This window comes from Akebia trifoliata, chromosome 3 (assembly GCF_017979445.1).
Source record: "Akebia trifoliata isolate Shusen 1 chromosome 3, ASM1797944v1, whole genome shotgun sequence".
In the NCBI taxonomy this organism is placed as follows: domain Eukaryota; kingdom Viridiplantae; phylum Streptophyta; class Magnoliopsida; order Ranunculales; family Lardizabalaceae; genus Akebia; species Akebia trifoliata.
This window is the reverse complement of record NC_141377.1, coordinates 43,977,364-43,999,647: the sequence shown is the minus strand read 5'-3', so window position 1 is coordinate 43,999,647 and position 22,284 is coordinate 43,977,364. Positions and strand designations below refer to the sequence as shown.

The 22,284-nt window shown below is 35.2% G+C and overlaps 1 protein-coding gene across 3 annotated transcripts in view; it reads right to left on the bottom strand.

Annotated features, from left to right (window-relative positions):
- The window catches only part of SAB (HYPERSENSITIVE TO PI STARVATION 4), a 51,229-nt gene extending 31,026 nt beyond the window's left edge, over positions 1–20,203 (bottom strand). Inside the window, exons 1-8 of one of the 3 annotated variants that reach the window (XR_015176716.1) lie at positions 19,773–20,203; positions 16,624–16,735; positions 12,923–13,183; positions 10,861–11,114; positions 9,552–9,771; positions 6,204–6,374; positions 6,011–6,088; positions 2,673–2,924 (exon numbers count right to left, since the gene is read on the bottom strand). Coding sequence is in view for 2 of the 3 variants with exons in the window: in XM_086435650.1 (XP_086291776.1) it covers positions 2,673–2,924; positions 6,011–6,088; positions 6,204–6,374; positions 9,552–9,771; positions 10,861–11,114; positions 12,923–13,183; positions 16,624–16,735; positions 19,773–19,843 (1,419 nt within the window). In the remaining variant the exon portion in view is untranslated. Of the gene's footprint in view, positions 1–2,672; positions 2,925–6,010; positions 6,089–6,203; positions 6,375–9,551; positions 9,772–10,860; positions 11,115–12,922; positions 13,184–16,623; positions 16,736–19,772 lie in introns of those variants that run through there. The other 2 variants (XM_086435650.1, XM_086435651.1) reach the window with 2 other exon arrangements.
- Between the last annotated feature and the right edge of the window lie 2,081 nt (positions 20,204–22,284).

The window sequence follows — 22,284 nt, the reverse complement described above, 5'->3', positions numbered from 1 at the left end:
CCCTTAAGATATCATGTTTCACAAGTCAACACATGAGTCTGAGATTTTAATTTAAAATCAATCCATGGCTCAAAGATCAGACTAGCCATGCTTATGTTGGGAAACTAATCAGCTTCCCCTCTATGTACAAACCAATGGAAATTTACCCACATAACAAACAAAAAAAGCAGAATTAAACAAATTGGAACCTTGAGTAACACAATAAACCACACAAAAGCAAAATTTTGACGTAGAAAACCATTCAAATAGAAGGGAAAACCCACGGGACCTAGTCCAGACATTAAGGCCCTATTCTTTTGAGCTTCAAAAGCCAGCTTTTTTAGCTTTTATGCCAAAAAAGCCAGATAAATGATTTTCGTTTGGGCTTTTTTGACTCCCGTAGATTTCAATTGAGGTCCGAAAGTAGCTCCTAAAAGAAGTTGCCCAAGAGGGACTTCTTCAAATGGCTTTTGTAGAAAGCCAAAAATGTAAAACAGTTCAAGTGTACCAAAATACCCTTCATCTTTAATCAAATTTTCAATCAAACTTAACCTTAAAAAACAAAAGGGAATTACCAAAATACCTTCATCTTTACCAATTACAAAAATACCCTTCATCTTTACTAAAATACCATTTATCTTTAATCAAATTTTCAACCAAACTTAACCTTAAAAAAACAAAAAGGAATTACCAAAATACCCTTCATCTTTAATCAAATTTCCGACCAAACTTAACCTTAAAACAAAAGTGAATTACCAAAATACCCTTCATCTTTACCAAAATACCCTTCATCTTCCAAAATACCCTTCATTTTTATCAAAATACCCTTCATCTTTAATCAAATTTTCAACCAAACTTAACCTTAAAAAATAAAAAAAATTACTAAAATACCCTTCATCCTTAATCAAATTTCCAACCAAACTTAACCTTAAAAAATAAAAGAGAATTACCAAAATACCCTTCATCTTTAATCAAATTTTCAACCAAACTTAACTTTAAAAAATAAAAATTACCAAAATACCCTTCGTCTTTAATCAAATTTTCAATCAAACTTAACCTTAAAAAATAAAAATGAATTATCAAAATACCCTTCATCTTTACTACTAAGACCAAAAGCAATTCATCATCACTACTTTATTATCAAAACACCCTTCATCTTTATGTGGATGTTGAATTGTGTATTATGCAGGTATTTTCTTTATCATATGTTCATTTTTAAGAAGAGGTGCTACGGAAATTTCGATAGAATTATAAAATTTATAAATTTATTCAAATTGAAAATAATTATTTTCATAATTTTTTAATATAAATTTATTTTATATATATATTTAGAGTAATTATATATTTATTAAGGTATTCTGCTCATTTTTGGTGCATTCTAGGTGCATTATCAACATTAAGGGTATTCTAATCATTTTACCAGAATCCAGCAATAAAAAGCTGTTAAACGAACATCAATTTCTGGCTTATGTGCTTCTGTAACGAACAAGCTTCTGATGGATGTGGCTTTCCAGGCTCTAAGCTTCTGCTTCTTCTAGAGACCACCTTCTGCAACTGGAGCTGACTTCTATAAAAAATAGACCCTAAACTTCCACTATAAAGAGACTCTTACTTGACACCACTACAAGTAGAGAGACATTGGGGAGATGGAGAAACAGACATTCTCTCTTCTCAACAATTGTGGGAGCCACCTCATAATGAGGAGGGATACCCAACAATTCTGGTTACCAACCCCAGTCTGTATTTTCAGGAGTTTTCTAGATTAGAATTTTATCTATTTTTTTACTCCAGAATTTTTATTTCATCCCAGAAATATTTCACAGCATATAGCTTATTCATATTTGTCACTGATAAACTATTTTTTAGTCCACTGAAAAACGTCCAATTATCGATCTAAATTGTCTTCATTGATCTTCACATTATAAGGTTAGACCATACTGGCACTGAAACATCACAAAAAAAGGTGTTATATTTTCATTTTTTTAGTTTCTGAGTCAACACTGCGAAAAAAAAAAATTCTAGCGTGATCACAGACAGATTTCACAGAGTAATTTTATTGGCAAGAATTTGGACAATCAGTCTTATTCAACTGATCCAATACATGACAAATTGTCTCACTATTGATAGCTAAGGTAAACATAAAAAGGATACAAGGCTACAAGCACATGCAAAACATAAAAACTTTACCACGTAATCACCCTGTTCTATTACTTGTCAAAAAAAAAAATTGACAAACTAAAAAATTTCTTGTAAGTTTAAGAGTAGCTTAAATGACTGCATGATTTACATGAACTTTCAAGCAACGTGCAGTTCCTATGCTAGTGCAAACTAAAACCAGGCCCAGAGAAAAGAAAAGGCCAAAGCATATGAAATGCGAACTTCAGAACCAAATCAACCAATGAAATCCCATGCCTTGTATTCATTACAGATTAAGAAGCAGTTAGCGATTGATTAAGGTTGTTCTCATCTAACGCAAAAGAGAATTGATGAAAAATGAGAAATCATCCATGCATGCCCCATTATAGAGAGAGAGATTACAGAAACTAAAGAACATCCAAAGGTGGAGAAAAGCATATGCTGACTACATGTCGAAAAATTGTAATATATACAATTGCAGTCCCCCACAAAAGCGTCTTTTCCTTGTAAGCTAGCAGACAACAATAAGAACAATAGATACACAAGTATGAACTTACATGGTATAGTGGTGAACCACTGAGACTATAGAGCACAACAGTCATCTCGGGGGCTGATACTGTACATGTCCACATGACAGGTATAACATCAGTTGTCTGTGATCTTTCAGTGTTAGAGTTTTCAGCACGAAGTACCATTCTCTTCTTCTTTGACAAGTAAAGGTGCATCCATGGCTTTAATTTGCTCATGATGATATTGAACTGAGTACCACCAAGCTTGACATCAATATCGGCCCTAATAGGTACTGCCAACTGAAATAGAAGGCGTTGTAAATAAAGAGAGGCATGCTAACTTGATATATATACTTCTGACATAACCAGAGTGTAACATCTTTAAAATAAATTAAAAAAACATAAGACAGTGTATAAAATAAATAAGAGGGGAACATAACATGAGAAAATATGGTAGACAAATATGAGAAGCAGTAAAATGTAACAAATTATACATCTCATTATATCATTTCTTACTACATCCATTAATGTCTGGCCTTCCCCTCACCCTTTCAGAGCCTTCGACTTGCATCAAAGTGCCATTTCATGGTACATGTGGACATGCAAAAATCATATCAATTGGCTTTCCTTTATCTGAAATTGTACTCATTTCTGATTTTCTCTTGCCTATTTGTACCACTCATAAATCTTTGCATCCTTATCTTTAATTATTAATTATTCACTAAAAACAAGGAATTTAAGATAACATGGTACTAGATTTCTTCTGAATTGAGGAATAACATGGGCCATTATGGAACGTATCACCTATATCAATCATATATGTCAATTTTGGCCTTCCTCTCACCCTTTAGAACTTCCATCTTGCATCCAATACTCGCTTTTGTTTTACATGCCCAAATCATCTCAATCGGCTTTCCTTCATCTTATTTCCTAGGAGATTCCCTTTAATGCACTCATCACTCATTTCTGGTTTTCTCTTTCTTAGTTATACCACTCATCCTCATCTTTACTTACTTAAAAACAACATAATACAGCAGATAACCAAATTGCTTCTGCATTTGGGAATAACATGGGCTAGTGTAAAAGAGGCCACATCATGTTATCACATTAAAGTGCAGATATATATATATATCTGTGTGTGTGTGGGGGGGGGGGGGGGGGGGGTCCCATTCGGCAGCCAATGTTAGGGAGCCAAAATTTGTCCCACATGGGTTAAAAGTTTTGGATTGGGCTTTTGTTGTTATTGTTGTTGTAAGGATGATCATCCTCACAAAAAATCAGCCCAATCTGAAACTTCTAACCCCTTCAAAAGTGGTTTACAAGTTGAAGAATTGTGGACCGTTAATTTGTAAACCACTTTTGATGGGGTTAGAAGTGGTCTTTGTGAGGATGATCTCCTCGCCATGGTGATCATCCTCACAAAAATCAGCCCAATTCAAACTTTTACCCCATATAGGACATATTTTGTCTCCCAATGTTGGCTCCCTAACATTTGGCTGCCGACCCTGACCAATATATCTATATCTATATGTGTGTGTGTGTGTGTGTGTGTGTGCAATTGCAAATTCTAAGCAGTCACATCCGTGCATTACCAATTTATTGATGAATTAGATTCAATAGGATGGTTAGAAAGCAAAGCTATCAAGATGAAGAAAAAACAAGTAAAACTGTAGTTTTATTAACTTGAAGAACAATTGAAAGAGAGAAATAGATAACTAGAGAACAACAGAGGAAAGGAAATCAATCAAAAAAGCAAATCATCCAAGTGTCTCCACCGATCAACCTCTATTTTAGAATATTTCAAAGGAAATCAACAAGCATAAACATTAGCATCACCACTTTTGTCACACTTAGGTAGTAAAATTCAACATGTGTCCAAAAATGCTGGCCAACATGTCAGACACCCTATCCCATATTACCAAGAAATCTTTATAATAAAAAAAACCCTTCAAAACTCCCTAAAAACTTTGCACCAGAAAAACAAAAGGCTCAGAATTGAGATAATGACCTCCTGAACTGACTCACTCAAGCCATCAAACACCTGATGATTGCTCTCCTTCCAAATCCTCCAGCACACAACAAAAGGCATCACTCTACACAGCAATCTTTTGGGATCTCCAAACGCAAAACACCAGAAGAGTAAAGAGGAAACTAACGACTCCACAGAGGATGACATACAACCAACAATACCAAACAGATCCAAGAAGTGGTCCCAAACTTTCCGTGCAAAATGAGCAAGGGTATGGTTTGTTGATTCACCTTCAGCCATACACAATAGACACCAATTCGGGGGCCTGAAACCTCTCCAAATGACCAAATCCATAGAGAGAATCCTTCCAAGCGCCGCTTCCCAAATGAAGAATACAACCTCGCAGGGCACCTTTGGGCCCCAGCCCCAGATAACCACAACAGGAAAGAGTTGGGGGGACACCCGCACCAAAGAAAGATAATACGATCTTACCAAGAATAAACCTTCGTGGCTCCCTTTCCAAACTCTGGCATCCTCCAACTCGGGCCACACATGAACATCTTTAAAGGTACACTTCCAATTAGAACTCCTTCTCGCCCTCCTCCTCAAAAATCTTATCAGGCTTTTCTCATAACACGGTCTTACCAAGCACCAACCAAAGTAACCAGCATTGATGACTTTGACGATACTTGACCAGGTCAATTTACGTCTAACTTGGCTGATTCAAACAATTTGTCCAAGTTTAAACTACTTGAACCAGTCCATTTGGCTCGCTATATCTGATTTATAATATATTCAACCGGAACACATTTTTGAGAGAACTTGGAACTTAATCCTAGCTTCTCAGTACAGCAATGCCATGTCATTATCCTATGCTTATCTTCTTATCTAACATTCATACTATAGATGAGTGGTAGTTGTGAAGGAATGCAAAATTCAATGGCAATTTTCAAGCATTCAATGGGTGAACAATTTCCCTGATCAATCAATAGGAATATTAGTATATTGATCAAAAGAAATTCGTGAATTTTCCCTCTTGAATCTTTACACTTTGCCCACCATGTCTCCCATCATAATTTGTGTGTGCATGTGAAAGCCTCCTATCATGACGCTGAAAAAATAGTGATGTGTTGACAGGAAATCAGTTATAAGATAACAGCATTATGTTCACTTAATTCGTATATAACATAGACCAGCTGCTAAAATGAACCGAGCATAAAATATATGAGTTGAAAATTGGTACAGAGAATAAACAAAATATCCAGCATATGTGAAAGTATTTACCATTGCCACACAAAAATATGTGCATATGATAAGAATCAGTGCATACTATACTGCTACCAATTTGATTTGATAAATAAATATGCTCCACAGCATAAACCATGATACTGTAATAGGCACGATATATAAGACTTACTTGTACTGGAATGTAAACCGACAAAATTACGGCAAGTTTCAGTATTTCCAAAACAGAAGTGCCACTTCCACTAAAAAACTGGGGGGAAAAAAACGAATGAAGAAACCATCAAAATCACCAAAAAGAAAAGATTAACAGTAAATCAGTGCTCACTAGTAACGATAAGAACTTTTAAAGATAACCAACTGCTTACATGAATTTCACTGAAATCCAATTGAATATCGAAGCGAGTACTCTCCCCCATGTCGTCATTGGACTGTGATTTGTTGCTTCTAAGATGAATACCCATCACGTTATTCTCAACAATAAGATCTTGCCCCAGGTGAACAAACCTCACATCCAATTTTGGTAAACTGAAGCTAACCTTCCAGAGAAAAATTGAACTTTTGTTAATTGATATTAGACCAGTAAAAGCCTAGAAACAGCATGGAATAGAGCGGCTACAAGCCTAAAAGCAAGGAACCCCAGGCTAATGCATTGATGAAAGATGAAATAAAGGATGTACGACTAGCAACGGGGATTTACTCCCACTGGTCATGTGTTCGAAACTGGGTGACCTTATCATTTACCCTGTTGTATGTTGGGAAATCTATATGGGGTCGGGACGTGCAGCCGTAGGGACTAGTCCACATCCTGAAAAAGGGATGTGGGATACCCTATGTTATCCACACGCAAGAAAAAGAAAAAAAAAAAAAAGCATGTACCTCACTGTTAGCACCAATAATCCAGCAAGGTGATTGAAATATGTCTCTTATGCATTTTAAAAACAAAATGGTAAGAACACAAAACTCCTACAGAATTTAAACTGGCTGACCAAAAGACATGGGCACATTCTCCAACTCCATCATCAATGGTACCTCTTAATATAGAGATACCAAAAATGTCAAAGAAGTTGCAGTTGTCCACAAAATTGAACTAAAAGAATACCCAAAATCAGTTAGGAATGTGTGAAGGGATGCACGTGAAGCCATCATCAAGGTATCAAATTTCGATTTCGGTGTCTATTTTAGTCAAGCAGGAAAAGGAATACTTCTTAATATAGAAATACCAAAAAAGTCGTAGAAGTTTCAATTTTCCACAAAACTGTACTAAAAGAATATGCCCTAAATCAATTAAGAATGTATCAAGTAATGCATGCAAAGGCATCATCAAGGCATTAAATTTCGATTTTGGTGTTTATGGGAAGAAGAAAAGTATTTTATTTAAAATAAAATATGAGAACGAGTTGTCAATTGATTGTCGTGTTTTTCAAATACCCAGTTGGTGAGATGCTTTGACTAATTGTCGTGTAAGACACGAAGATGGGAGATTCTTCAGTCATAGACTGTATAAGTCACGATGAGAGATGCTTCGGCGTATGTCGTATAAGGCACGAAGGAGAGATATTTCGGTTGGTGGTCGTGTAAGACACGAAAGAAAGAAAAAAAAAAAAAAAGGAAAAGAGAGATAAGATTTTACATTTAAGAATAGACTAGGTGTTTAAGACAAGTGTATGTCTTACTTTCAATACATTTTGAAAAGAAAACAAGTGCCTATATGTAGTATTTTAGTGATTTATTAAAAAGATTGTGAAAACCTATAAAGAATAACGTGTTGTGACATTTCCAGAACGATGCGTTATTTTAGGATAACAGTAGCGTGAATTTCCTTTCTATATTTAATAAAGAACAAGATATAGGTAGTTGTATAATTGATCACATGCACGCCAGATTGGCATAGATGAAGATAACTAGTTAATGATCATTAATAGTCTAAAGTAGTCAAGAAAGAATGACTTACTTGATTTGGCCCATTGCTTAAAGCCTTGGTCAATTGCCAACTTGAGTCAGAAAATAGTTATCCAAATGTGGCAAAAGCTGGTCATAGAATCAGGAACTAACGGTGAGGTTCCACACTGGTGAAGTATTGGAATAATCGTATCTTGACTGAGATGTTCATATTAGTCATGACCCTCAACTCTCTATTATAATACTTTATTATTTGATGTTATATTATGAATAGTTGTTTTTTCATATTTTTAATTGTGTTTCAATTTCGTACTAGGTTTTATGATATCGGTGCTCAATTATTTTCAATTATGACTGTTGGTTGGCGTGGGGAGTTTCTTTCTCGTCTTCGAAAAGGATTCTTTGGTTTTTGGTGCCTTTTGCTATCTCTTGGGGTATATGGAACCATCGGAATCTTTGCATCTTTGAAGGAAAAGTTTCAACGATAGAAAGATTAGTTATTTCTGTTTTGGAACTCTTGTTTTCTTGGAGCAAACTTTATAAAGAGTTCAATGGGATTTTCTTTGAAGACTTTGTCGTGCGGTGGGACAGGGTGTGTGCGCTTCAGTGAGACTAGTTTGGAGGCCTTTCTTTCTTTTTAGTTTTTGTTGTTCTTTTCCTGTTAGTCTTGTCCTGTTTTTTGGGTTGGTCATCTCGACCCCCTTCTCTTTTCTTTCAACAAATTATCTTTATCGATCAAAAAAAAATAATTTCAATTATGTGTTGAATATCAAACATGCATAATTTACGAATTTCTAGAATGTTTAAATTGCATGTAGGATGTTATTATTTAGAATTATAAGATTCACCTATTGGGTAACTTCCCTGTTACTCACCCCTATGACAACACAAATTTCAGACACACCTGATTTATATGATCTTTAGAAAAAGCTCAGGTCTAGAGCTACATAGATGATTAGTCCAAACTTCTGGGGGAGGATTATGGGTATTATTATTGAGTTATTGAACTAGCGTTGGGTTTAAAAGTCTTCCGATGTTATTTTCTCTTGTATCTATGACACAATACGTGTCATTACTCTGATATGTAAATATGTCTAAGTGGGTCGAGGTTTGAGAATACTTCTGTGTTTTGTTGAACAATAATCAGGCATGATTTTTATAATGATATTTAAGTATCATTTATGTCTTATATATGATTATCATGTTATGGGTTAAATATCTTACCTCTGGATCCAACTTGGGTATCATGGGGTTTCGGGTTGAGTTTTTGGGGCGTGACATTTAATCTATAAGAAAACCTTAGTCCATACCGATGATGACCTTGAATTCATCGAGGGGAACTGCGAGCAAGTCAATCTTACCCCTCCATGTACCTACCTTAATAGGCACTGCCTTGGCCGACCCTTGAATAGGAGTGGCCTGTGAGTTAACGGCCTTCATACGGCTAGAATCTCTCTCGAGCCTTAGATTGAGGCGCTTTGCCTCTGTGGGGGCAATGAAGCTATGTGTAGCTCCGGTGTCCACCATTGCCTACGTCCTTTTCCCGTTGATCTCCATGTCCACATACATTAAGCCTTTGCCAGAGTGAGAAGATCAAGTTGTACAGGTGGAAAACATGTAAAAAAGCAGTAGTTCTACTAGTAAATTTTCCATAAATGAGGCATGCATGATAACTTCTAGCATCACGACGTGTAACAAAGCAAGGTATAATTATTGAGAAACAACTCAAGAAAAGGAATATTTCAACTTGAGTAAAAATACTGAGACGAGAAATAATGCATATTATGCCATCTTAATTCCATATTAAAGCTTACCTTTTCCGGAAACAAAGAAGAGTAATTTTTTATAGACAGAAGTGCATTTTGTTTCTTTTGCGATCTTGCCTCTCCGGAGTCCAAAGCAATGCCTCCGACTGTGTGTGCTTGAATAAAGTTTTCTGATTCAGTCATGTTTTTGAGAAACAGATCCTCATTGAGGTTACAAGTGACTACTCCACTTGTAACATCCACATTTCTGATAACAACACCTGCTTCCCTGCGGCCAAAAGAATTAATTACAGCACAATCAGTTCATAAACAAACACTGTGTCAGTCTGTCAGAATCAAAGTAGTTTTTTTTTTTTTTTTTTGTTAAGTATAAAAACTATATTTAAAACTCAACAAAAAGGTACAGAAGCAGATCAAGAAAAACATACCTAGAAAGGAAAATAAGAAAAACAAAGAAGAAACGCACAAATGGAAAAGCAACACAAAAATATAGTAACCACAAAGAATTACTTGCTCCTAGCTTAAAAAATAAAAATAAGAACTCACAAAAAACCCACTAAATTAATTGGATGCTTTAAACAAAAAGAAAGGAAAGCCTTCGAGCTTATAATGACACCACGAGAAAAGTGCTCCTCCCCATGAAAATACTTTTGTTCCTTTCTTCCTAGAGGCCCCAATAGACGGCGAGAGGAATCAAGTTCCAGATGATTCTCCCTTTAGATTAGAAAGGCAATGACTGCCAACTTTGGAATAAAAATAAACAGAACAAGGTAGGATCCAATTACTGCCAAAGAAATTGAAAAAATAGGACCATACAGATTTAGCAAAAACACAAAGAATGAGAATGTGACTAACAAATTTGCCACTAGCTTTGCATAAAGAACAAAAACAATTAAGATGATGCTATGGTTGATTAAGTAATCAACAGTCAAGATTTTATCAAGAGTGGATGGGCAAACCAAAAGGAAAAAAAAAAATTGGAGGGAACTCCAATTCCCCAAATAACGGAGACCAAAATACCGAAAAGACAAGATTAGACAAGTGACTGATAGAGTGATCTATAACTAAAAAGGAACTGTCCCAGCTACTCTTCCACAATTGAATAACCTGATCTGAAGGACGCATGGGAATGCTCAAGATATCCCTAATGAGAATGGCTAGACCAGTCATTGAAGTAAGATTCCTCCAAAATAATTTATGGTTCCATTTGCACAACCGTAAGGAGTTAAAACTCTATTCTATTCAAGCATTCAGCATTATCACCACCCCCCTGATAGTTAGCAAACAAAGTTGGGTTTGCATCAGGATTGTGCCTAAAAAACAAGAATCTCAAAAAATTCAAACAAACAAATCTTACCTATCATGACCAAATTCACACAAGAGTGATAATTCCTCGCAGATAAAAGGATCAGAAGCCCTTTCCATCATAGTTAAAGATGCTCGGTCGTCTCCTTGGTTAAGACTGGATGACTGATCGTAACTAAGTCGTGATTCACCTATGTGAACAAGAAAAGGTATAAGGTGCAGCCTGACAAACAAAGTAGGCTTCGATCCACCATCTTTAGATATGTCCACTCTCAGATCTTTAACTTCAATAGTAGCTTTTGACATCTGCAACATTTAAAGAATCCAACAATCATCAATCCTTATCATGTACTAAGGGTGACTACAAATAAAACAGCTAACAAAAGCTGAACGATATAAGTGTTTTCAAGTGACAAAAAAGAAACAATTTTAAGAACGTGGATTATGCCAACTTTAGTTCAGAGTTTAAGACCATAGGTACTGTAGTACAACAGCTTTAAGACCAGTTCAATTATAGCAGCAGACTGATTGGACACTATAAGATATCCATGAGTCTCATATCATATGGTCTCTATCCTAATAGTCTAAGTATAAAGTGGTGATATGCAACACAATGTGCTTGACCAATAAGAAGATATGCAACCATGTCATTACGTAGATCATGCTATTAAAAGATAGGGTCAACACACGGCTCAATTGGCAGGTGATATGTAGCTTAAGCTTGAGGTCATACAGCCAATCAACAAAAAATGGTTCTTTAACTTTATTTTACAAATTAATCACATCTGCGATCCACCCTTTCATCATTGCTAGTCATGATTACCAGTTTGAACTATAACCAAAGCAAAGGCCTTGTATCATTACCAGAGCCCCCCAAATAAAAGAGATCAAGTAAGGGTTGCACATGCACAGATACCAAGTCCTCTTGTTGAAGGTCACAGATTCTTCTTTGGAGATCAGTATGGAGAGGAGATAAGGAGATGCATAGGTTTAAGAGACCGGGATTATAAGATGCGTATGGGAAAGAAAACAACAATTTTGGAGTCAACACTTGGACAAAGTTGTTTCCTGGGAGTTCACCACAGAAGTCTAAATCGACACAGAAGTATCAAGTTTATTGGAAAATGTTTTTATATGGAATATTTGGGTTGTTAAATCTGCATTCAAATAACATTTGAATTTCTTTCACACCAATTCTAGGAATTCTTTCCAAAGATTCAGCCAAAATCCGTCGACAGGATCTCACGAATGTGACGTGCATGAGATTTAGACACTCTTACACCTCATCAGAACATACAACTAAGTGCAAACGGTATTCAGATTTTTCAACCTTTGAAGCTAGAGTCCAAATCATCTCCAGATGCTCCAATTTTAATCCATGCTTGAGTAGGATAATTTTTCATTGCAATATGGCACATTTTGTGTGGAAGAATTTCTTCTTCAATCATGAAATTTGTTGGCTGCTCCCAAAAATAGTTAAATAATATTTGAATGGTAATTCGGAGATGTGTTCTCTAACAAAGGAATGATCCCTTGGAAGCTATTTCATTTTGAGATTTGTTGGCATTGTAGAAGCATAAGCATTAAAGTTCGTTCAATAACAACCTGAAGATGTTACAATGAAAGTCAAATTCTTGTTCATTACTGGTCTTCCATTCAGTAGGATTTCAAGGACTGAAAGTTCATCAATAATGAGTACTGAGGGATGTATTTTGACACCTAATTTTTGTACTCTTTCTCTAGAGTCTCCCCCTTTCTTTAGAGTGTCTTCTTTTTTATGTAATTTAGTTCCCCTCTTTCAAATAAGCATAGCTATTTTCCGATTAAAATAAAATTAACATAAACTAATTATGCCCAGGCACCTCACCAAGCATCCACTAATTTGATTCTAACACGATAAATGAGTCATAGGTAGCATTGCACGTCATGTGAACAAACATTAAAGAGCTATCCAGTATTTTTGAAATAAAGGGACAAAGAAATCAAGTAATACATAAGCTAAGGAGTTGATAATAAAATCAGTATTTGTGATCCAACATATACAAATAAAGGATATGGTTGACATTTACTTCCAGCTTACTCACCTAGACACTGCTTGGTCAGACACTACATACCTTGATAACTAATTCTGTCACGGAAACTGACAGATATCTGGCCATGTTTGCCACTATCATCCACTTCCCTCTGCCAGAAGAACGGGATTTCCGAGAATTAGTTTTTTTCACAGTTTTGTTCGAAGGCCTTATTACAACTTCCAGGTCACATATTAACAACTGCAGCTTTGGATCCCTTGATATAAAACCAACACCAAGCTTGACCAGAGACTGCCGCAGGCTGAGTTTGATTTCACCAACAGATATTGATTCAACAGCACCCTGAAAAATACTAAAATTAAACTCTATGTGATAGGGATGCTGCTAAAGCACAAATTTGAAATCAGAAAGAAAATGCATTCAACTAAACCTATATCACTATTTATAGATCATTGAGGACAAACAAAATACTCATCACAACAAATAAAATGTTTTTATTTTTTTAAATATAGTTCAAAAAGTATGATCAAAAAAATATATAGTTCATAAATTTAAGTCCTTGTTGTCTTCAAACACGGTGAAAAAAAATGTTCATTCAACCAATTTTGGGACTAACCACAAATACAGTGGGCACTATTGCTGTACATGCACAAACTATGCTTTGCATTGAATTACATCCAAGCCATTTAATAGAATCTTAGGGGGACTCTTTTGATCAGAACCAATTTTCCTCCTTTTGAAAAGTATCTGGCCTTCCAACTAGACAACTTACAATGGAAGCTTTCCAACACCGGGTCCCACAGAGATTGATGTAGGACATCTACAATTCTAGTTAGAGTCTTAAATGGTTTCTAATTCTAGTAGGATTTGTTTCTATTTTCTAATTCTAGTAGGATTTCTATTTTCTAATTCTAGTAGGATTTCTATTTAGTAGTTACTTTAGGAAGTTTCTATTTTATCTAATTTCTAATTTTTTAAATTTTCCTTCCTTTCCAAACTTGAATCTATTGATTTAAATTGATTTTGTGTGTTCCATTGAACACAATCTCTCAATTCCTTTCGAATCTACTGATTCGCAAGCTTCCGCTACGTCAAGTAGTATCAGAACTCTTGCTACGATCCACATTCATGGCTGGTGAAAGAGAATTCATCACTAAAATTGAATTGGAAGCCCAATTCGAGAAGTTTAAAGAAAAATCGTCAACAAAATTATGGCTAAGTTGGATTCCCTTGTTAAAGGCATGGTTCTCAATACCGTTGGGAAGGGGAAAGGTAAGAAAACCCTTGGAGATGAAGACCGCAAGGATTCACACCATCCCTCCCTCAACTCCCCTCATAATTCAGCCCCTAGAAACCCGTATAGATAGGCCGAATTTCTTCAAAACCTACCCAGAATTTTGGCTTTACCCAAATCGCACCACTCCAAAACTAATTTCATGCATCCCTCAACCCTCCAATTCCCTCTACAACACCTTCCCATCAAGACCCTTGCAATAAACCACTCCCCAATCCCCACACCTCATACCACCCTCCCTCAACCTTCTAACCATATTGCACCACTCCTAGCCCCTCAAAATCAAAATCCTTCCCAAACCTAACCAACCTCTTATACTGATAATCTTGATGAATTGGATCCCACTCTACTACACCACCCACCTGAATCCATCAAGTCGAATACCGACTTAAAGTGGACATCCCACAAGTCAATGGCATTCTCCATTTTGGATTTCTTTGATTGGTTATTTACTGTAGAGTGAGTCTTTGACTATAAGCATAGGCGTTCTAAATCTATGAAGAAGATTTGGTGATAGTCTACCTTAGCAAGGATCATTTTTCAGCAGGCACCTATGATAAGACTAATTTGATGAAGATAGGTCCACTATGCATCCTCAAAAAAATTAGCAATAATGCTTATGTTGAGGACTTACTGAAAGACATGCACATTTTTCCTTACTATTTTGACTGACGATGGAGTTTCTTTATCTGCATCGAACTCAGGGACAAGTTCTCTTCAAGAACGGGGGCCTGTTGTAGAACATCTACAATTCTAGTTAGAGTCTTAAACAATTTCTAAATTTAGTAGGATACATTTCCATTTTCTAGTTCTAATAGGATTTCTATTTTCTAATTCTAGTAGAATTTTTATTTCATATTTACTTTAAGAAGTTTCTATTTTGTCTATCCAGTTTTTATTTTTGTTTAAATTCGTTTTTATTCTTTAGGCCAAATTAAAAGTGTCCAAATTGAGTTATAATAAGTTTAGAAAGTTCCTATTATGTTATAAATAGATTAGGAAAGTTATGTTTTAGTATTAGAACGTTTCTAAGTCGTTATAATGAAGTTATCTATATAAGGAGCTCCAAATACAAATTTTGAGATAATGTTTCATTTAATAAATTTCAAATTAGCTTTTTCTCTTGTTTCAATTTATTTTTCTAATTTTCCCTTCTTTTCCAAGCTTGAATCTATTGATTCAAATTGGTTTTGTGTGTTCCATTTAAAATAATCTCTCAATTCCTTTCAAATCTATTGATTCACATGCTTCTACTACGTCAAAGATGGATCTAGCTTTAGCACCTAAAGAAATGGAAGGACATATACCCATCCAACCTCCTAAAATGTCAGCTAAGCTTTGAATTTCATTATCTTATGCAAATGATAATCATTAAACTGTCCCTTTCTAAAGATTACCCCTCCGATAAATGAAAAATAAGGCTTTTAGATACCATCTTTCCTGATGCTTCCACAATGATCAAAAAACACAAATAAAGAGAGAGAGATGGGACCTCCTTACCTTAAAACTCCTTGAACTTGTAAAAATATCCATTTGTAATGGAAATACACATTTGTGAATCCATCTTTTGCACATGATCCCAAAATGCATTATCCCTATTACAATCGAAAAAAATCTTATTCATATATTTTTCTTTATCAATCTTATAAAGAACTCTAGGCCTAATCATCAAAGCCATAGCCGAAGGATCTGCAGTTAGCTAAATGAATCTTGTTCCTCCGTTCCCCTCTATACAGAGCCACGTCTTTTGTTAAAACCACTCCAGGCCTACCAAATCTAAATCTTAAATCGATAATTTCATTAGTTATCAGTAAACCATTTAAGCCTAGGCAATCTTTGATGAAAACTCTTTGTTCCTGAGATATGATAGAAGGGAGAAGTCTTTAATCTCAAAGAAAAAGTCTAACCACAATCTTGTATAACTCCCCAAAAAACTAATAGGCTTCGGATCTTACATATCTTCGACACCCTGCTTTGTAGAAATCAGAGCAAAAAAAGTACCATCTGGACAATAATCAAGGAAATCTTTAATATGGAAATCTCAAACCATCTCCATAAAATATGTTCCCACAATGCTCCAATACCTTTTATATCATTTCTTTTCCAATTTTACATTTTTTTCTTTTTTGATAAATAAAGAATTTTTACTAAGATTTATTTTCCTATTTTACAGTTGAATCATGGATTCAACTTCTAAGATATATGAATCAAGAAGTAGGATTGCCACAAATTATCCTCATCATCAAAGCCTTAACCCAAAAAAATCTGGCATTGCAAATTATGGGTAACACAATTACATGTTTAAAGGTAACAAGCTTGCCAAGTTGGATAAAGTCTGTGAGTGCTGATGCAGAGAATCGACGACCAAAGTGCGGGATGAATTCTTTTCTAATTATATTAATGGAACACATTAGAGAAGTATACATGCCATTGATGAACCCAAACAAGGTAACAAAATAAAGCTCAATAACTAAAGAAAAACAGGTACCTTCTTGAATTTCACAACCACATCCCTTAAACAGTTCCATCCAGCAACCCGAAACACAACAGAAGCTCCCATTATCCGGCTTAGAAACCAAGCCAACAATTTTGCAGCAAATCTGAAATAAGATGCATAATCAAAAGAGGAATGATATCAAATGGAATTCAGTCATTTCCAAACCAAAAGAGACAAGCATCCCACATGATACAATCAGATCCACTTTCAGAGATTGTGATCATTTTAGACCGTCCTAGAAATATAAGGAACGTACTTTAACCGAACTTACTTGGCAAAAGTACAATTTGTAACACACTAACACCAAATCCAACTTATGTAACCAAGGCAGATGCAAGTGTCAGTTTCCAACAATGATAATAAGTGTCGGACACACAAGTCCCCACAATGCTAATAATTCAAAGTTCGAAATGTCCACGCAGTTTACTCCATGTGCTGGGAGATTTTTTATTTATTTATTTCTAAATACTTTACTTCATGTTAAATGTACAAAAAGAATATATTTAGATAAATGGGTTTGTATTAAAATTACTTAAACAATCTATAAACAATAACTGATAACACAAAAATTGGATAAATCAAAGAGTTCTTTGTGAAATATGTTGAAATGTGTATGCACATGACTACATGAGCACTGCCTGGCTTTCTTTTTTTTCTTTTTTTAATAAAGCAGCGTAACCCACATCCCTTTTGGGATGGGAATGGTCCCTATGGTCGCATGCCCCAAGCCCATGGAAGTTTTCCAACATGCAACAGGGTAAATCCAGAGGCCACCCATTTTCGATCACACAATCAGAGTGATCAATCCCCTATCACTAGTTTTACTACTGAGCTAACGCCCTAGGGGTGCACCGCATGGCTTGCAACAAGAGTTCTTATTTTATTTTTTATAAGTAATGTTATATTAATAAAAGGTGGCGAAAATTGGGGGTAATAATTGTATTTAGAGAAAAAAATAAATATTGGTTGCATCACACCAGGAATTTGCACATGACACAATTGTGTTTATAGATGCTTCTAGGAAGAAAGCGGATAACCTAAGAGTGGCATTGAGATATTACCAGGCAGTTTCAGGTCTTTCCATTAGTTTAAAGAAGAACATTCATAGTGGTGTAGGCAATGACAATGGTGAGACTTTTGAGGTGCCAAATAGGTTGTAGGTATGGAAAGCTGAGCAAACAAGTCGGGTGCATCGTAGCCTTTCGATCCATATTGGATCCCGGATACGAATAAAAAGCAGGTGATCCCTCATAGTTTCCATTGATTGAATAACCGGCAGGCCCGGTGGAGCATCTCTCTTCGTAGCTCCATCTGGGCCTGTACCCGATTCCAATGCTTCAAGCAGTGAAAGGCCAGGGCAAAGGCACTCATCTCCCATCGTCTCTACTCTATCCACTGGCGAGAAACCCAAAATATTTGTTCTCACCCCCCGGGACATCCTTTTTAATATGGAGTTTCCAATTGAGAACTACTCCACACAGTAAATAATAGGGGACCCTATGATATGAAGAACGGAGAGAAGATTGGTTGATTGGAAGAATAATTACCTAACATTTCGGGAGAGATAGTATAACATTGATCGAGAATATTTTAGTATAATATCCAATGTTCCGTACGTTATATGTTGTTGTTAAGGATGCCAACACCAATTGCCAAGCACTTGGAGAAAAGAAATTTACTGTTGAATGGGAAATAGCCTAGAAAGCGATACCATTTGTCGATTAGATTCTATGTGCAAACCTAAAAAGTTTGGTAGCATTGGCTTGAGAAGATTGATAGGCATGAACCTAGCAAGCTCAAGTAAGTAGTGTGGGGAATCTTCGATTTTGACCTCGACGTTACAAACTAGCTCTTACCGATGGTATTACAGTTAATCGGTGTTTCAATATAAGGAATAATGAGATTGTGCAGTGTCCAATTTTCTCCAGAAATCTCATAGAGAGTGATAAGGAGGAACACATCTTGCTTCTAAGAAAAAGTGGTTTAGATGCAGCTCACCAATCCCTTATGCACAACATGTATTAAGAGGATCCATCTAACAGATTTTACAAAATCAGAAGTTTTTTTTTTGGGTGGGGGGGGAATCACTTTTATGAAATTGACTATGAAATCCAAACGTCATAAAGAAAATCAACAATTGTTGATCATAAGAAAAATATGATTGCAAGGACCATGAATCAAAATGATTTTGGAATTTTTTTTATCTAATAAAATCTAAATGACCATTTTTCTTTATTGTCCTAAAGGGAAATAAAAGTTGAAAATTCAATGGCCATAGAATACTCTATATTCAAGTGCATAAGAATTAAACAACTTGGGTAGCATATTCTCGCAGTTAATCCAGAATTTCTGAGACTTAGAACTGAAACCAACATTTATATTTTCTTTTTTCTTTTTTGAGAAGTAAACAAATACTCGTCTTTTGCGATATTATGAACTGTTGGGAGACATATTTAGATATTAATGTCAAATGATAATATCACTCAATTAATCTGGTTAAATGATTTATGCACACGAAATATTTCTTCCATGGACTGATCCAAGCTGTACTTCAATTCCAGTTTTTTTATAAGCTGAATTCTTATACAAATTTCTAGCAAAAATATTCTAAATTCCCTTCACTTTGCTCTAACCATTTTTTATGACCACTACAACAACAAATATGCATTTTTTTTTTTTTTTGCGCTATTCGAGGTGGAATAATTCCCCATCTGTTACAGTTCAGAATATTAAAAAAAAAGGTGCTAAAATGAAACTTAGAGCTCATTTTGTAGTCTAAGTTCTGATAACCCAATTGGCATCATTCTAGCAAAATTCGATTCCATTTGCTTTAGACAAAACCATATCAACCAGTTCTATAGTTCAGACTGAATACAGCCAAGACAAGCTATCCATTACAAGTAATTAGACTGAAATTATAAGGTCTCGATACAATTAGGTGTCTTAATCTACACTTTAAACAAAAGAGGGAACAGATAAAAGATTATAATAAAATCATTAGAAATTTAAATCAATTCTGCATCACAGACAGATAATTTCAAGCGTTAAAAACAGTGATTTTAGTACAAAAAACCAAAACTTTTTTATTGATGTTAAAGAAAAACATAAATTTTAAAATTTTAGGAAAATCAAGGCCTTACAGAAACACGATCCATCCGATAATCGAAAGAAGCAAGAAAACGAACAGGAACTTGACGGGCGATGACGCCATTTCCACCAGATACTAATTTCTTCTACAATCGATTCAACCGAATTCAAAGAAACAAAAAACAAATCAAATCAAGTCCAATTCCTCCACAACATCACTTCACATCAAAAAACCCTAAATTCCTTCTCACGCTCTCCAAATTCGGTGTTTCTGGAACCAAATTGCAGACGAATCTCCGGAATCCGTCGCAGAAACATATAAAAATCGAAGGTATTATTCATGTGCAATTGAGTTCGATCCGTGATCTGATCTGCTCACAGTGAGATGGGAGTCATGGAGAGCAATCGTTTCTCTTGATTCCATCATGTAGGAGTACAGAAGTATTACGCGTTCGTATTTCGGTCTTGGAGAACGTGCATGATAAGTCGCTGTCTTAGTAATATTTCCCGGGTCGGGAGATCGCGTTTTAAACAGAACTTTTTTTCGCTCCAACGGCTGATATAAAAATAGAAATACGGATTTTTCAGAGATCAGTCCTCATTCAGTACCTAGTAGGACTGTCAATGGATCGGATCATACTTAAAATGCGATCCGTTCCGATTCGATAATTTTGGGTCTGAACTATGGATTTGAATTTTGATAAAGATCCGATCCAATATCTTATTGGATTGGTTCTGAACCATGGCTCAGATCATACCTGAAATGTGATCCTTTTAGTTCAATAACTTTGGATCCAAATGGAGGATATGGATTTGAATAAAGATCTGATCCAATATCTTATTGGATTGGTTCTAGATCAATTAGATCCTAATCTAATAAATGTGAGAAAGTATACTAATTTTATTATATATCTCTTATTAAATATATAGAATTTATTTAGATTTCGTATAGTAAACTGAGTTTGTCTTGAATCCAATGTTGTTGGATCGGGTTTGGATTCCCATATTTATATCAAATAAAATTCCAATCTGATTCGTGTTTAATTAGGTCTGGATATGATTTAATTCTTATTGGATTATTACCAAATTGATCGGAATTGATCCAGACCTGATCCACTAATAGCCCTGGAACTACCTGTAGTATCTCTTCCCATCTCATCAGTTCGTTGGATAGATATTGTCCAACTACGGTGGATACTAATTTTTCCAGTATAAATTTCTCTCTGATTGTAAACATGTGGGTCCGTGGGTCCGTCGTGTTGGCATACCTGCGCGCAAGGTACCGAAAAGCTTTTTGATTTCTATCGCATTGATGCAAAAGTGAAACAAATGGCCCGGTTAATGTGCTAGCTCCTTGGGTACCTAAAAAAGGATCGATGTTGCTTAGATATCACTTTGTTTCTCATTTCATGCAATAAATTTATACGAAAATTTCTTGACAATGAATATTTTTTCAAAACTTTCACTCATAAATTACGATAAAAATGGAGTAATGATTAAATGACTCCACAACATGGCATACTTGATTGATTCTCCTGACGTGGCATGTGCTAGAATCGTAGATCTATATTTCTTGGGATACACAATTATACATACTTACAGGGATGTGCAGTTGTGTATCCTTAAGAGTACAAATCTATGATTCTAGTGCGTGTCACATTAAGGAAGTCGATTGAGTATGCCTCGTGAGGAAATTATTTTATCACAACTCAAAAATATACTAGTAGGTGGCATGTGCAGAGGTACATGTACTATAAGAGATTGTAATTTAAAATATTAATTAAAGGGATTATGAAGATAATATTTAACGAATGTACTTTAGAAATTTTCAAAAAAATAAGCTAATGTGATTGTAGGGAGTGTGGGATTGCAATTTTATTGGTTTTTTATAAAAATAAATATAAAGATGAGGGCAATTGTGAAATTCCTATTGTTTGTGTCGAATCACTTCTACTCCACCTTCTCTCCTTATAATGGTAAAGATATAAAAAAATAATGCTGAAGTGACCTCAAGTTGGAACCTAATATCGTATAAGATGAAAAGCATTTAAGGTTCCTATCTACTTTCACGTCATGAAGTACGATATAAGACTCCAGCTTGAGATCACTCCAGCATGACTCAGAGAAATTCAACCCGAGACATCTTGGTTTTTTGGAATAAATTTTGTGAAAGTGCATATCATTTCTCGAAAGAATTTGTGAGAGCAAATAAAACTTGGTGATGTTATGCAGCAATGAGAACAACTTAGAGCCCATTTGGATACACACACAAATAATAACTTTTTGACTTTTGAAAGTCAAAATATATATTTGGTTTTATTTTAGAAAACTACTTTTAAAAAGTAAAAAAATCCTTACTCTTTAAAAAGTAAAATGAAACCACTTTCAACTTTCTATCCAAACGGGATCTTAGCATCCTACACAAAATTGTGGAAATTTGCTAGGGAAAAACCAAAAAATTGTAAGTCGTTGTTCTCAAATTAAAAAGATTTGCAATTGAATTAAGATATTTTTTATTGACAAGGCCATTTTCAATGAGAGAGTAACTCCCATGTCCATTGTGTC